The sequence below is a fragment of the Dendrobates tinctorius genome, unplaced genomic scaffold (assembly GCF_039654945.1).
Source record: "Dendrobates tinctorius isolate UK_male_01 unplaced genomic scaffold, ASM3965494v1 ptg000013l, whole genome shotgun sequence".
Classification (NCBI taxonomy): domain Eukaryota; kingdom Metazoa; phylum Chordata; class Amphibia; order Anura; family Dendrobatidae; genus Dendrobates; species Dendrobates tinctorius.
In genome coordinates this window covers 11,434,800-11,452,083 of record NW_027361681.1, presented here as the reverse complement: position 1 = coordinate 11,452,083, position 17,284 = coordinate 11,434,800, and the positions used below count along the sequence as shown (strand labels likewise).

Below are 17,284 nucleotides of genomic sequence, written 5' to 3'. Positions count from 1 at the left end.
CATGATAGAAATATGTCAAAGTGATTTCTAATCAGTGATTTGGGTGCTTATTTTTCTCCATCTGTGAAAAACACTGATGACACCCTCATGGTGAGTGGACACACAGACCGTACACTAATGCAAAACACTGGTACCCTAAGTGTTAAAAATAGATGATGTCAATTAGGCCTTCGGGAATCCCATTTCTTTTTTTCTGTTTTAGGAACAGACAAATGGAATTAATGCACAAGGCCCATCTTTTGTATAACTGGCACTAATGGAAGCTGTGGTCTCCTCCATTTCGCACTTCAGTTTTACCAGTCTGTTTGTAAAATAGAAAACCCATTCTGATCTGGCTTTGGCCGAACAAGTAAAATTAATAATTACAAATCAGGTATTCAGAGGCACGACTGAGCCATGGACAGTGATGGTCAGACCTAGTACACACAAGATTATGTTTAATCCTCCTTATATACCACCTCCAGGTATATGTTTGGTCTTAAAAGTATTGTTAGAGGAGCATCTACCAAACTGCTAGAAAACCCAAATACCTGGCATAGACAGTAGGATGTAAGCATTATTGGTGGGATTGATTCGTCCACAGAGCGCTATCTTTGAAAACTTTTGTGTATTTTACCAAATATATTCACTTATTTGATGCTGTAACGTTGAAAACCCCTTATTCTACATTCAGACCACGCTATTCATTGGATTACAGGCTCTCATCATTTTATAGAACAGATTTTATACATTTTGGCACCCGGTATGATGTTCAGTTTATGGCGGCAGTGCAATGTCACTGATCTCCATCCGCAGGGGGCAGTGTCTGGAACGACACATTGATGTTCGTGTTGAACATTGTGCTCCTCAATTGTACGGAGACGTCCTGGGTGGGGTCGATCTTCACGGTAAATGTATTGGTGACTGCTCTCCTAGCGCTGCTCTGCGTCACCGTGATCAGGATTGTATCATCCACGTGTCTGCTGGTCGCAGGGACGTGCACGTACTCACTGATGACATGAGGGGCAGGAAATGGAGCGATTCCTGGACTTGCACCAATTGGCAGAACCTTGACCATTTGCCCCTCGCTGTAGTTGCAGCACTCTTCGTATGCCCGCTTACAGTGTGGTTTGCTGCGTTTTAGCGCATCGTTTTGTTCACTCTCACAGTTCTCATGCTTCATATAATAATTGGCGCCATTAAGACAGCACCGCAGGATATTGGGATTCTGGAATTTCTCCGCTGAGAACAGAAAAGTTACGCTGGTAAATGACAGAGAATGCAGAGTATGGGAGGCACGATATAATCAACCAATTTACACCCGCACCCACTACACCTGAATAGCGGCTCACAATCTGGGGACACAACGTGCAGTGTGGGGAGTGGAGAGCCACACGGTACAGTGACTCCAGCACCAGGGGTGCCACATGAGCCCACTGAGGAAAACTAAAAAAGAATCCAAAATCCTGTGACCCCCTCCTCTGAGCTGCCAGGATCTCACCTGTTAGCCACTTCGGACTCGCGACCACGCACAGGACTCGTAGCCATTTGGGATTTGTGACCCCACACCAGACTCATAGCCACTTGAGCTCATAACCACATATGACACTCACAGCCACTTTGTACACATGACACTCACAGCCACTTTGTACACATGACACTCACAGCCACTTTGTACACATGACACTCACAGCCACTTTGTACACATGACACTCACAGCCACTTTGTACACATGACACTCACAGCCACTTTGTACACATGACACTCACAGCCACTTTGTACACATGACACTCACAGCCACTTTGTAAACATGACACTCACAGCCACTTTGTACACATGACACTCACAGCCACTTTGTACACATGACACTCACAGCCACTTTGTACACATGACACTCACAGCCACTTTGTACACATGACACTCACAGCCACTTTGTACACATGACACTCACAGCCACTTTGTACACATGACACTCACAGCCACTTTGTACACATGACACTCACAGCCACTTTGTACACATGACACTCACAGCCACTTTGTACACATGACACTCACAGCCACTTTGTACACATGACACTCACAGCCACTTTGTACACATGACACTCACAGCCACTTTGTACACGACACTCATAGCCACTTTGTACACATGACACTCATAGCCACTTTGTACACATGACACTCACAGCCACTTTGTACACATGACACTCATAGCCACTTTGTACACATGACACTCACAGCCACTTTGTACACATGACACTCACAGCCACTTTGTACACATGACACTCACAGCCACTTTGTACACATGACACTCATAGCCACTTTGTACACATGACACTCATAGCCACTTTGTACACATGACACTCACAGCCACTTTGTATACATGACACTCATAGCCACTTTGACTCGTGACAGCGCACTATTCTTGTAGCCACGTGACAAGTGAACACACACCGGACTCGGTGGACTCTGGTTGCAAGGGCTAACAGTCTGCTATTTTCAGCATTATGGTGCAGTGGACACTACACATCACACAAGACCCCTATGATATGAGATGCAGCATACTCAAGTGTTGGATCTGTGTCGCAGTCAGGAGAGATTGTCGCCGTCTTCTCCGGGGAGTGGAAATATCTGGAATAAGAATTATTTTGCGTCAGAATGAAACATTTCTGCACATGATCTGCCCATCGGCACTCTGGACCCACCTCACTGACATGATTTATAGAGCTGCATGAGGTGGGACAGTGCCAAGAAGTAAAGGGAGGAGCGCACACAGTGACGGCAAGGTGCCCAGCAGCACATAGTATTTCAGGAAAGGAGAGCAGATATTGGGGGACATAGAAGAAGGAGCATTAGCACAGAGTATTTCAGGAGAGGAGATAATGGGGGACACAGGAAGGAGTAAAGTCCCCAGCAGCACAGGGTATTTCAGGATTTGAGTGTATGGTTTGCTTTTTGTATATGAACTTCATACATCTCACACAGCGGAGTGTCTGTTACAGTGTGTCAGTAAATAACACCACGCATGACATAAACACATGGTATATAAGAATGATCACAAATTCCACAGACCATGTGTTTATTTGGATTATCATCAACTACCACATAGCATCAAACAAAAAAAGATGAAGGGGCCCCTTGAGAAAGGAAGGTCCAAAACACGCGTCGGGGCAGACGCGCTTGTTCCAGGCCTCTTACTGCTGACACCCATTGGTAAATATTACATTGCATTGGGCATTGTTCCCTAATATTGTGGATGCTATGTTGAATGAGGGTAGTTGGTAGCTAGATGGCATGCATTTATGCATACATATTGTCCCAATTGAATGGTATTGGGGTATTAACCCCCGTTTTTGTAAATTATTTGTGGCTATGTACTGTATGTAATATTACAATGATTAAATGATCTGCCTTTAGATTTTATAATAATTATATATAAACAATATATTGTAGGTAGTTTTTTGAGTAGATATATGGTTTTTCCCTGGACCAGTGCGTCCTTTTTTTGTGTGTGAGCATGTGCCCAGTGAGTGTGTCTGTCTATCCTTTTAACCCAATTTTTGGTACTATGGATTTTAATAGGATTTTTTCATAATAAAATTGTATGTTGATATTTGAGCAATTGGCCTTGTGATCATCTTTTTTTGTTTGATGCTATAAAGTGTACCAGTGCAGACAATCCTCTGTGAGGTGAATACTGCAGCAGTCGTTTCTCCAGTCCGGATACAACCATAGAAGTGCGGCCATTACCAGGCTCATCCATGGTGGCGCGGGCGGCGTCAGTCACTGGGATTCTCCTATCTTCTCTGAACACCTTAGATTCCACCACCAGATACACAAACTCTCCAGGGGAATCCTCCGCCTTCACCTACGACACAGCAACCTGTTAGATGAAGCGCGAGCTCTGGATACCCCAAACATCCCCCACTCACCGACAGCATCACTGCCCCCCGGAAGCGGTTGTCAGGAGTCAGTGCCAGAAGCGCAGAGGAGAACGTCGTCTTCTTATCCGGGTAACTCACTAAGGAAACTGTCACCGGGAAACTTTCCAACTGCTGGGACGTCCGGACCAAAACCTTCTCCGTGACACCAAGTTGCCATGTTTCTGGAGCCGTGACATGGGGGCTGGGGAAGAACGAACAAATTACTTTACGACACGGGGACCTGCATCAACGAGACTGGACCCCAATACCAGGATATTCCTAGATCAATGCACTCTTCACCCCATCTACCTTGTGCTGCTGAGACGCCCTGCTCTATCCACTGTGTAACTCTGCTTGTTACCTGCTAAATGGCTAATACACTCATCCACTGATATACTCTGTACTCCTGGAGATCCTCATACTTCCATATGCAACTACTTATTCTAAGGCAAACCACTACTGCTGGCTAAGTCCTTGTGTAGTTTATAGCCAATTTACCCAACCCATGCTTTCAAACGATGCTGAAGTTGGTTTCTTATTCGTCAGTTTCTTATTCAGCAATTTTTTATTTTCTGCTTTTTATAGGTTTAACTAAAAAAATAAGCATCACAATAATTACATATAATGCAGCGAGGTGTCCTGATATGAATACACTTAACAACGCTACAAAAATTATAAAACTGGCACAAAAATAGGCATCAAAGTGGGCACCGAATGGCGTTAATGAAAGGGTTAAATGACTCTGGGCCACTGATATCACACTGCAGACACATAGAACAGGGAGCCCCATATAAAACCCAGGTCACTCCAGCCTAGCCCAGATGGGTTCTGGGCATCAGAATTGGCATCTAAGTAGGCAAACAGACCATTTTCACAAATTTGAATAAGTATCTGATGTTTTTAAGGGGTTAACTGATGTTGGGCCACTGATCTCACACTAAAAATAGATAGATACTGATGCCACGCATCAAACCCAGGACCCTCCAGCCTGGCCCAAATGGGTTTGTGGCATCAAAGTGGGCAAACAGCCCATTTTCACAGATATGAATAAGTAACTGATGTTTTTAAGGGGTTAAATGACTTTGGACCACTGATCTCACTCTAAAAATACACAGATATTGATCCCCTGCATCAGACCCAGGTCCTTACAGCCTGGCCCTAATGGGTTCTGGGCATCAGAATTGTCATCAAAGTGGGCAAACAGCCAATTTTAACCCATTAAAAACATCAGTTACTTATTCAAATCTGTGAAAATCGGCTGTGTGCCCACTTTGATGCCAGTTCTGATGCCCAGAACTCACTTGGGCCAGACTGGAGGGACATGGGTTTAATGAGGGGCATCACTTTGTGTGTATTTTTAGTGTGAGATCAGTGGCCCAAAGTCATTTAACACCTTAAAAACATCAGTTACTTATTCAAATCTGTGAAAAGTGGCTGTTTGACCACTTTGATGCCAGTCCTGATGCCTAGAACTCATTTGGGCCAGGCTGGAGGGACCTGAAATTGGTGATAAACATCAATATGCATGTAATAGACTATGAGATCAGTGGCCCAAAGTCATTTAACCCCTTAAAAACATCACTTACTTATTCAAACCTGTGAAAATCGGCTGTTTGCCCACTTTGATGCCAATTCTGATGCCCAGAACCCATTTGGGCCAGGCTGGAGGGACCTGGGTTTGATGTGGGGCTCCCTGTTCTATATGTCTGCAGTGTAATATTAGTGGCCCAAAGTCATTTAAGGCTTTAATTAACGCCCTTCGGTGCCCACTTTGATGCCCATTTTTGCGCCAGTTTAATAGTTTTTGTAGTTGCTGTTAAGTGTATTTGTGGCGCCCCCGGAGTATGGCCGCCACACTAGCTTTGCCTTCCTCCAGGGGAGGGTAATGCCAGGCTTGGAGGCAATGATGGGTCTCTCTCGCAGTCAATCTATGCATGCAACACAGTTCCACTCCAGGACAGCAGGGGGAACTCTGAACCGGGATTAAGGGGAGGAGTGCTCTCTGAGGGCCAAGAGGAAGGAGTGGTCAGTTAGTCTGCGGAGGGTGAAGTGTGCAGACGTGTAGAGAGAAGCTGGACGTTGAGCTAGGAAAGGAGAGCTCCCTCACAGTGAGCGCATGAACTGGAGCCTGGTCTCCATGACTGTACGGATACTAACGGTCCTACAACAGATACCAGAGGAGTAGGAGGCTGTAAATGCCCTACTCCCATCTAAGACTTGAGGCACAACAGCTGCTTGGATAGAGAGCCGGGACTCAGGAGAAAGGAGCCCCCGAGATAGGCTACAGCTGTCTGCCGTGCAAGTAAGGTTCTTGAGAACGTCTGGGAGGAGGAACTTCAGTGTAACTCAGTACTAGGAGTACTTCATTCAAACAAGCGCTAGGAAGGAGACTGCACAGCCCGTCTGCTGAGAGAGAATCCCTGAATTGCTTCCAGGCTAGCCTGCTCCGTTACCATCTGTAATCAGGACTCTGGACTGCCGTTATCAAGTAAAGGTACAGAAATTGCACCCCGCTGTGTCTTGTCTGCTTCCTACCCTTATGGCACTGCTACATCCCCATACCTACCACCTCTACTCTGCCCTGGGACTATAGCTTCACCTGTGGGGAACTTTTACATCCTTGCTGCACCCTACCATCAGTCCCAGCGGATCTGCATGCAGCGTCGGCTTAACACCTCCCTTGCCCAGCACCACAGGTGGCGTCACAAACTATTCCATTAACTACATTTCCCCATTACTTGGGCGCTCAGGGCCACGGACCGGGTCACCGCTGCTGTGACACGTCCCGCTGACACCGGCCCGGTACCGAGTACCCCACAGCCCTGGGAGGGCGACCCAATTTGGCGTCACAAACAGGATTACGGAGCCCGGTGCTTGGCACGCGCGGGAAGAAAGAAGCGGGCCTTCCTGGGCGGAGCCTGCCGCAGAGCGCGAAGTGCCGAGCGGGAAGAGAGGACAGTGTGCGAGAGAAGGAAGAGCTGAGGCCTACAGCCCGGAGCGTCGGGCCTGTGAAGCGGCCGCCGGTGAGCTCACGTAACCCCCGGCCCTGGCTAACGTTAACTAGGGAGGGAAGAGGATGTCCGCGCCAGACGGCAATGCAGCGGTAGGCGCCGTTGCCAACCCCGCAGCACCGCAAGGAGGAGCGCCCGCCGCAGCGGTCTCCATAATGCCGCTGTCCATGCCCTACATACCGGGAGCGGCCTGGCTACTGCAGTACTCGGGTGAGTCGCATACCCTGAGTGAATTTAAAGAGAGACTGTGCAGTCTGTTTAAAGTATACCCTGTCTGAAAGCCAGAAAGTGAATATCCTGATTGGACAGCTAACAGATGCAGCACAGAGAGAGGTGAAAGCCTGGCAGGACACTGATAAAGAGACTGTTGCAAAGATCCTGGCCAAGCTGAGAAGCACCTTTGACACCCGCACTGCAGCTGAAATGAAGATGAGGTTCTTTGGCTGTAAACAGAAGGTGCAGGACAGTATAAGGGACTATGCTCTCAATCTGCAGGAGGCGCTGTGAGCAGTTAAGCAAGTTGATACTGACAGTGTGAAGGAGGAGGATAAGCTGTTAAAGGAGCAGTTCATTGAAGGACTCCTATCCAGTACCCACAGAAGACAGTTGCGTATCATAACCTTGCAAGACCCTGATCTGGACTTTGCTGACTTTAAGGACAGGGCTATTCGGGGACTGCAGGAATCCACCGACAGCCGTCCAGCGCCCCCTAGGCGCCCAGCGATTACCTACCATCAGGAAGCAACATCTTTTCCTTCCATCCCTGTGGAGGATGATGCACAGACTCTGGATAAAGATCCAACTGAGGAGCTGCGTCTTCAGGTCCAGGAGTTGACCAAAGGGATGGCTGCACTTACGAAAACCGTGCAGTCCCTGCAAGTGTCCTCCAAAGAAAAGATTCAGCTTGCTTCCAGTCCAGAGGATGTCCCGTGGCTCCGGAGGAGGAGAACCCCGCCACTTCGAGGAAGGAACAACGATCGCTATGACCAGGACGGACGTCCCATCTGTCGTCGCTGCTACAAGGCACATCATCTTGCAAGATTTTGTTAAACGAGCAACCCCTGGGGCAGAGGGCCAACCCCCAGGAATAGGATCCTCAGGCCCAAGGAACTGGCGAGCCAAGTATGTGGGAGGGAGACCAATCCTTCCTGTGGTGATTGACGGCATTCCCATGAACGCTTTGCTGGACACTGGCTCCCAGGTGACCACTATGCTGTACATTCTTTATAAGAGGTATTGGGCTGATTCTGAACTCACCCGTGGCCCAACTGATGAGCTAACAGTAGTTGCCAGTAATGGTCAGTCTTTGCCGCAGATTGGATGAGAGATTACTCTTAAAGTGGGTCAGGTAGAGCTGAAATCTCAGGGCCTGATAGTTGTTGATATTGATCGACATGAATGTAATCCCATGATGACTCTTGGTACAAATGTAATTGAAAACTCTCTGTCCGAGGTCATTGTCTTGTTGCAACAGGTGGCTGAGACTGCTGGTTCCGGAGAACAACGAGTCCTGCAGAAGGAGATCCGATCCCTGATGCAAAGACAACAGGTAGAACTCTCCGGCGGCGAGATTGGCAGCGTCAGAGTGAGTGATGCTTTCCCCATTGCAATACCCCCCAGATGTGAAATGTTGGTTTGGTGTCGGGCAGCTATAGGTCTTAGAGGGAGAGATTACCAGGCATTGGTAGAACCAGTATACTCCGACAGCAGGCCCACTGTCCTGACAGCCAGAGGGGTGGGTGATGTCAGAAAAGGGAGAGTACCTGTACGCCTTCTGAATTGTGGGGAAGAAGAGGCCACAATACCTCGGTACGCCACAGTTGCTAAGCTGCTCACTGTTAATAACAACTCCTTGCAGGCAGCAGAACCCTTGGTTTCACCCGATCAGGCGGAGGACAATGGCTCTGAGAAGCAGCCAGAGGAGTGGTGTCAGCAACTGCAGGTGGGAACTGACTCTACACCTTCATACCAGAAAAATGGGGTTTACAGAGTGACACAAGAATATGAGCAGGTATTCAGCAAACACCCACTAGATTTTGGGCAGGCAAAAGGGGTTCAACATCATATCCCCACTGGAGACCATCAACCCATAAAGGAGAGGTACAGACCTATACCCCCAACACAATACCAATGTGCTAAGAGTATGTTGAGAGAGATGAAGGAAACTGGGGTTATCAGAGTCAGTTGTAGCCCTTGGGCAGCTCCAATAGTTTTTGTAAAGAAAAAGGATGGTACCATGAGAATGTGTGTTGATTACAAGAAAATTAACAGCATTACACATAAAGATGCCTACCCACTACCTAGAATTGAGGAATCATTAGCTGCACTTAAAACTGCTAATTACTTTTCCACCTTGGATCTCACCAGTGGGTATTGGCAGGTTCCCGTGGCAGAGGCAGATAAGGAGAAAACAGCATTTACCACTGCAATGGGTCTTTTTGAGTTCAGTTATATGCCATTTGGGCTCTGCACTGCCCCTGGAACATTTCAACGGCTGATGTAGTGCTGCATGGGACACATGAACTTTGAGACGGTCCTGTTGTACCTGGATGATGTCATTGTTTTCTCCAAAACCTATGAAGATCATCTGGAACACCTGGCTGAAGTGTTTGAAGCTCTGTCCAATTTTGGTCTGAAGGTGAAGCCTTTCAAATACCACCTCCTGAAGCCCAAGGTACAGTACCTCGGTCATGTGGTCAGTGCAGAAGGTGTGGCACCAGATCCTGACAAGGTCACAGTCATCCGGGACTGGCCAAAGCCCAGCAACCTTCATGAAGTACGCCAATTCCTTGGACTGGTAGGCTACTACCGAAGATTCATCAAAGGCTTTACCGAAATAGCCACCCCTATGCAAAACCTTCTGGTGGGGCAGTCCAAGAAGACCAAACAGAAAAATTCCACCTTTGAATAGACTGAAGAGTTGGAGAGATCCTTCACTCGGTTGAAGATGGCTCTCACCGTTGACGAAGTTCTGGCCTACCCAGATTATGACAAACCCTTTGTGCTGTACACTGATGCCAGGAATGTGGGACTAGGAGCAGTACTGTCGCAGGTACAGAATGGAAAGGAAAGAGTGATCTCCTACGCCAGCAGGAAGTTGCGTCCCACTGAAAGGAACCCTGACAACTACAGTTCTTTCAAGCTGGAGTTCCTTGCCATAGTCTGGGCTGTCACCGAAAGATTCAAACATTACCTAGCATCCGACAAGTTTACTATCTTCACGGACAACAATCCGTTGACTCACTTGGACACTGCTAAACTGGGTGCACTGGAGCAGTGATGGATGGCTCGGCTATCTAACTACGAGTTTACTATCAAGTACCGAGCAGGGCACAAGAATGCCAATGCTGATGCGCTGTCCAGGATGCCTAATCTGCCAGACGCAGGAGAAGACCCTGAGGCTCTTGAGGAAATAGAATTGCCTCCCTTCCACCGGCCACTTGCGGCCCAACGTGCTCAAGGAGTGAGAAACAGACGGTCTGGCTTAAAGGAGGTCACCCTGAATCCATTGCCCCATCATGACTGGGCAGAAACGCAAGATAGTGACCCTGCAGTCCACCTGGTGAAGGAGCTGCTGACACGAGCTGACTCACGTCCAGAGTCGGATGCTCCTGAAGAAACTCAGCAGTTGTGGAAGGAGAGAGGCCAGCTGTTCATTTATGAAGGGAAGCTGTGTCGGAGGAGTATCAATGCCCGCACTCATGAGCTGGTTTGGCAGGTGATAGTCCCAAAGAGAGAGGCATCAATGGTCCTGGAAGCATACCAAAATGGAGCTGGACACTTCAGATGGAAGAAGTTGGAAGCATTGCTCTGAGAGAGGTTCTACTGGGCTGGTATGAGGAAAGCCATTGAGAGGTGGTGCCGGGAGTGTGGACAATGTAACCTGCGCAGAAAGGATCGAGACAGCCAGAGAGCTCCTCTGCAGCCAATCATCACCAGACAGCCCCTTGAGTTGGTAGCCCTGGACCATGTGAAGCTGGTTCCAAGCCGGTCAGGCTACATCTATGCTCTTACCATTGTGGACCACTACTCAAGATTCCTGGTAGTTGTGCCTGTCAAAGATCAGACGGCCAGGACGGCAGCCCGAGCATTCCAACAGCACTGTTCCAAGAATTCTTTAACCTGTATGGTTGTAAGAAGATCCGGACAACACCATACCACCCACAGACCAATGGCATGTGCGAGAAGATGAACCCGGAAGTGATTGACCTCCTGAAGACTTTGCCCTTGGAGGAGTGGAATCTGTGGCCAGAGAAGTTGCCCTATCTGGTAGACCTCTGTAGACCTCTACAACCATATTCCAGTGAACTCTACCAACTGTACCTCAGCCTATTAAAATGAGAGCACGACCTGGTAAGCTGCCTATTGACTTAGACATGGGAGTCCTGACATCTGAAGTAGCATCACCAGATGCTGATTGGGACACGGAGAGGCAGCAACAGTACAGGAGAGTTCAAGAATGTGTGGAGAAGAGTCTAGCCCAGGCAAGACAAAAGCAGGAGAAGCTTTACAATCAAAATGCACCTGCCGTTCCTTTGTCACCAGGAGAGCAAGTCTTGAAAAGAAAGAGAAGATTGCACAAATTGGATGATCAGTGGGAAGCTGAACCTTATACCATTCTGCCCTCAAATTTTGATAATACTAAGGTATGCCTTGTTAGTAAAGATGGAGGAGAGACCTCAGCCGCGGTATCGAGAGATCATTTGAAGTTATGCCCTGACCAGTTAAAAGAAAGAAAAGAAGAACCAGATAAAATCCAACACATAGTGGAAGAAGAGAAGGTCAGCACAGTGCTTGGAGAATTCCCTGCGAATTGCACTAAAGTTAACGATGCTATAGTGGTGCCAGTGTTGACATTTCCCCAACTGGTAGTACAGGGAGAAGTGACTCAAGAGAATCAGGAAAATCGGGTAGCAGATGCCACAACAGCAGTGGAGCCAGAGAATCCTCGCCCTGCCAGTGGTGAACCTGTTGTGCCCCTGGTGAGTCTAAGAGTTCACAGACAATCTAGGATCCCTGTGCCATGCAGGACCCCCAGTAGTGTATCCAGTACATTACCCCCTACACCAGTCTTACGCAGGTCTACTTGCACTACGCAAGGGATACCACCCATCAGATATCGTATATAGATAAATGTAAATGTTGAAATTGTAAGTGTATATAGGTAACTGTTTTTCAAGTTTTGTGCCTACAGGTAACCTGTAAGAGTTTCCTTTGCAACTGTCAGTTTTGTTTTATGGACATTGAACCACAGGACTTGTGTGGTCAAAAAACTTTCCTTGTAAATATTTCACCATTTGCCCAGGAATGGACCATGGACATTGATGCCTGGACTTGTCATCATAGGACCATTTTTGAAGCACTTGGTTTTTGTAACTTTTTCATTTTTTTAAGTCTTGTACAATTATTATTGTGTTTATATGTCTCATGTTTTGTTCAGTCCAGGAGTGCTGACTTGCACTAGGGGGGAATGTGGCGCCCCCGGGAGTATGGCCACCACACTGGCTTTGCCTTCCTCCAGGTGAGGGTAATACCAGGCTTGGAGGCAATGATGGGTCTCTCTCGCAGTCAATCTATGAATGCAATACAGTTCCACTCCAGGCCAGCAGGGGGAACTCTGAACCGGGATTAAAGGGAGGAGTGCTCTCTGAGGGCCAAGAGGAAGGAGTGGTCAGATAGTCTGCGGAGGGTGAAGTGTGCAGACGTGTAGAGAGAAGCTGGAGGTTGAGCTAGGAAAGGAGAGCTCCCTCACAGTGAGCGCATGAACTGGAGCCTGGTCTCCACGGTTGTACGGATAATAACGGTCCTACAACAGATACCAGAGGAGTAGGAGGCTGTAAATGCCCTACTCCCATCTAAGACTTGAGGCACAACAGCTGCTTGGATAGAGAGCCGGGACTCAGGAGAAAGAAGCCCCCAAGATAGGCTACAGCTGTCTGCTGTGCAAGTAAGGTTCTTGAGAACGTCTGAGAGGAGGAACTACAGTGTAACTCAGTACTAGGAGTACTTCATTCAAACAAGTGTTAGGAAGGAGACTGCACAGCCCGTCTGCTGAGAGAGAATCCCTGAATTGCTTCCAGGCTAGCCTGCTCCGTTACCATCTGTAATCAGGACCCTGGACTGCAGTTATCAAGTAAAGGTACAGAAATTGCACCCCGCTGTGTCTTGTCTGCTTCCTACCCTTACGGCACTGCTACATCCTGGTACCTACCACCTCTACTCTGCCCTGGGACTATAGCTTCACCTGTGGGGAGCTTTTACATCCTTGCTTCACCCTACCATCAGTCCCAGCGGATCTGCATGCAGCGTCAGCTTAACACCTCCCTTGCCGAGCACCACAGGTGGCGTCACGAACTATTCTATTAACTACATTCCCCCATTACTTGGGTGCCCAGGGCCACAGACCGGGTCACCGCTGCTGTGACACATCCCACTGACACCGGCCCGGTACCGAGTACCCCACAGCCCTGGGAGGGCGACCCATATTCACATCAGGGCACCTCGCTGCATTGTATGTTATTATTGTGATGCTTTTTTTTGTTGTTAATCCTATAAAAAAACAGAAAAAAAATTGCCGAATAAGAAACTGAAAAATAAGAAACCAACTTCAGCACTGTTGCTTGTAAAAGGGAGAGGAAAATAAACTGTTGCCAGACTCTTCTGTCGACCTTCTACCTGCTGACTCCTTTGTGGACCTCCCCCTCCTCTTCTTTCCAGACTCATCTGATCCCCTCCTCCCTTCAGGCTCCTGTTGTCGTCTTCTTCCTCCTTCCATTCTGTCCTCCTCTTTCTAGACTCCTCTGTCCTTCTCCTCCCTACTCTACTGCCCCACTACCACCCTCTAGACTCCTCTGTCCTCCCTGTTTCTCCAGACACCTCTGTCCTCCTCACTCTTCTGTCTTCCTTGCCAATCCTCTGTCCCTCCTCCTCCCTGTAGATGCTGCTGTCCCTCCTCTTTCATTCTCCTCATCCCTGCATGTCCTCCTCCTTACCAGACTCCTCTTTCCCTCTGCTCCCTCTAGATTCCTGTATCCTCCCTGCTCCATTCAGACTCCTCAGTCTTCCTCCTCATCCCTGCTCTGTCCTCCTCCTTCCAGACTCCTATGTCCCCCTCCTCCCACCAGTCTCCTCTGTGCTCCCCCTCCTCTGTCTTCTATCACTCTCCAGACTGCTCTTTTTTCCTCCAGGCTCCTATGTTCCCCCTTCTCACTCCAGATGTCTCTGCTCCTCCTTCCAGACGCCTCTGTCCCCCCACTCCTTTGTCCACTTCGCTCCAGACTCCTGTCCACCTCCCTCCAGACACCTCTGATCACCTCCTCCCTCCAGACTCCCCAGTCCTAATCCTCCCTCCAGTCACCTCAGGCATCCTCCTCCCTCCAAATTCTTCTGTTCTCACTTGTCCCTCCAGACTCCTCTGACCCCCCTCCTTCCTCTCTCCAGATACTCCTCCCTCCAGACACCTTCCCCCATACTCCTCTTTCTGTCCTCCTCCCTCCAGTCTTTTCTCCTTTCTCCAGACTCCACTGTCGTCTTCCCTTCAAACTTTCCGAATTCTGCCTCCTCCTTTCAGACTCCTCTATCTTCCTCCTGCTCCAGACTCCTCTGTTGTCCCCCCTTCAGACTCATCTGTCCTCCTCATACCTTTCAGCATCCTTTAACCCCCTCCTTTATTGAGTTTCTCCTGTCCTCCTCCTCCCTCCAGACTCCTCTGTCCTCACCCATTTAGACACCTCTGTCCTCCTCCTCCCAAACTCCAGACTCCCTTGTCCTTCTCCATCCTATGTCCTCCTTTGTCCCCTTCCTCCTGTTCTCCTTTTTTGTCCCTTTCCTCCTATGTACCCCTCCTCCCTAATCTGTTCTCCTCCTTCCTCCGCTGCCCCCCTTTTCTCTCCTCTGCCCCTCTTCCTCCCTCATCTGTCCCCCCTTCCTCCCTCATCTGTTCCCCTCTTCCTCCCACCTCTGTCTCCCTCTTCCTCACTACTCTGTCCACTCCTCCTCCTCTGTCCCTTCTTCTTGTGTATTAAGCTCCTTTTTTATTCATGACTTTATGCATTTAATAGCCCTCTATGTCTGTACTTTTACATATTCTAGTTGGTTACCAGTTCATGCAGCATTTCATAAACACCCAATTTATTTCATTGATGGCTCGATCATACAATTAAAGCAATTGCTCCCACCCACCTTTCGTGTCTCCCCTATTTCCTCATATTTTGTAAGTTTGTGAGCAGGGCCCTCACTCCTCTTTTTATCTGTTGATTTATGTGATTATTGTTATGCTGTAATGTATTTTATTGTCTCTACAAGTGCCTTCTAAAATGTACTGCGCTGTGAAATATGTTGGCGCTATAGAAATAAAATTATACTTATGACTAATTTCTTACAAGCTCTCATGGCCTCACGTTCTCCCCAGTCCATGTCTTCTCCCCAGCTGTTTTATTCAGGGATGTTTGCACATTTCTTATGCCGTTCAATTGTGGTGGTCGGTGCAGATCTTTCTTCAAGTTGCAGGCTCCAAGTCTTCAGACAGGTTGCATTGGGCATAATCAGCCTCCAGCTTCCTGGATTTCTGCCCAACCTCCTCAGTATCATTTTGGGTGATTCCACATAGACAACGCCCATTGACAACGCCCAGACCATACTGCTTTCCAAACACTGGCAGCTCAGATGCAGAGGCATACCATCTTTGTCACCCTTTTCCTCCCATCGCTGTCTTCCTCCTCCCTCCAGACTCATCAGTCCCCTTATTGTCTTCCTCCTCCCACCAGACTCCTTTGTCCCCCTCCTCCCTTCACTGTCCCCCTATTTCACCCTCCAGACTCTTTTGTCCCTCTCCTTTTCCTCCCTCCAGACTCCTCTGTTCCTCTCTTCCTCCCTCCAGACTCCTCTGTCCTCCTCTGTCCCACTCCTCTTTCCATCTCCTCTTCCTCCTTCCAGACTCATCTGTCACCCTCTTCCTCGAGACTCCTGTCCCTCTTTTCCTCCCTCCAGACTCTTATGTCCCCCTCTACCCTCTCTTCCTCCTGTTAGACTCCTCTGTTCTTCTCCTCCCTCCTATATCCCTTTCTTCCATCCTCCAGACTCCTCTGTCCCCCTCCTCCTCTGCCTCCTATTCTTCCCTCCAGACTCCTCTGTTCCCCTACCCCTCTGCCTCCTATTCTTCCCTCCAGACTCCTCTGTCCCCCTACAAATCTGCCTCCTATTCTTCCCTCCAGACTCCTCTGTCCCCCTCCTCCTCTGCCTCCTATTCTTCCCTCCAGACTCCTCTGTCCCCCTCCTCCTCTGCCTCCTATTCTTCCCTCCAGACTCCTCTGTCCCCCTCCTCCTCTGCCTCCTATTCTTCCCTCCAGACTCCTCTGTCCCCCTCCTCCTCTGCCTCCTATTCTTCCCTCCAGACTCCTCTGTCCCCCTACAAATCTGCCTCCTATTCTTCCCTCCAGACTCCTCTGTCCCCCTACTCCTCTGCCTCCTATTCGTCCCTCCAGACTCCTCTGTCCCTCTCCTCCTTTTCTCTCCTCCATACTTTGTCCCCTTCTCTCTCCCCTTCCCCCTCCTTTGCCCTCTTCCTCCATCCTTCTCTTCCTCCATTCAGACTCTTCTGCCCCCTCCTCTGTTCCCTCCACCTTTATCCCCTCCTTTCCTCTGTGGGTAACTCCATATAGATGTCACCCAGTGACAACTCGCAGACACCTGAATCTGCTGTCCATGCTCCTACAGCCCAGGTGCAGAGACCAGGAGGTTACACCGTGAGAGAGAGTGAGCGTAGATTAGTGAACATGGAGTTGGATTAGAGCAAAATCTCTTATTGCTCTGATTTAATCTGATCCCGATCACTAATTGCCTTCCAACAATCTTCCCTTTCTGTACCTTGTTCTCTGTCCACAATGTAACTCTGTCTGTGACTATCCACCAGATCAGTAGATCTCTTGAAAAAATACTCTGTGCTGCTGTCAGACCTGGCACCTTCCACTATGTGCCATACATTCTTTGACTACCCATGATACCAATATCTCTCCTGAAATACTCTGTGCAGCTGTGCCACTCCTGCAGATTAGGGACTGGTCCCTGGTTCTATACTTACATCAGTCTGCGTCCTCGTCCTTCCCGGCAGAGCAGGAACAGCAGAGCGACCGGCAGCAGGATCATCTCCGGAGCTGTAATCAGTGAGATTGGGAGGGGTCACTTATTTATACAGCAGGGTGAGCCAATTATCACTTATGGAAGAAGTCATGTTACATAAGATTTCCTGAGAAGAGCAGCTCATCTCCCAGGATGTCAGAAGGGATGAGCTCACAGAGATAGAGGAGCCATGGCTCTGAAAGTGAAGAAAACTCAGTCACTACACACACCTGATCAACGTGCCCTCCCTCTAACCCA

The 17,284-nt window shown here is 48.7% G+C and overlaps 1 protein-coding gene across 1 annotated transcript; it reads right to left on the bottom strand.

Annotated features, from left to right (window-relative positions):
- Positions 1-686: 686 nt before the first annotated feature.
- Positions 687-17,077, bottom strand: LOC141069399 (uncharacterized). The gene is made up of 5 exons (XM_073558914.1): positions 16,989-17,077; positions 3,909-4,101; positions 3,727-3,844; positions 2,542-2,607; positions 687-1,221 (listed from the first exon to the last, which is right to left on the bottom strand). The coding sequence occupies exons 1-5, from the start codon at positions 17,051-17,053 to the stop codon at positions 776-778; spliced, it is 888 nt and encodes a 295-aa protein (XP_073415015.1). The 5' UTR covers positions 17,054-17,077; the 3' UTR covers positions 687-775.
- Between the last annotated feature and the right edge of the window lie 207 nt (positions 17,078-17,284).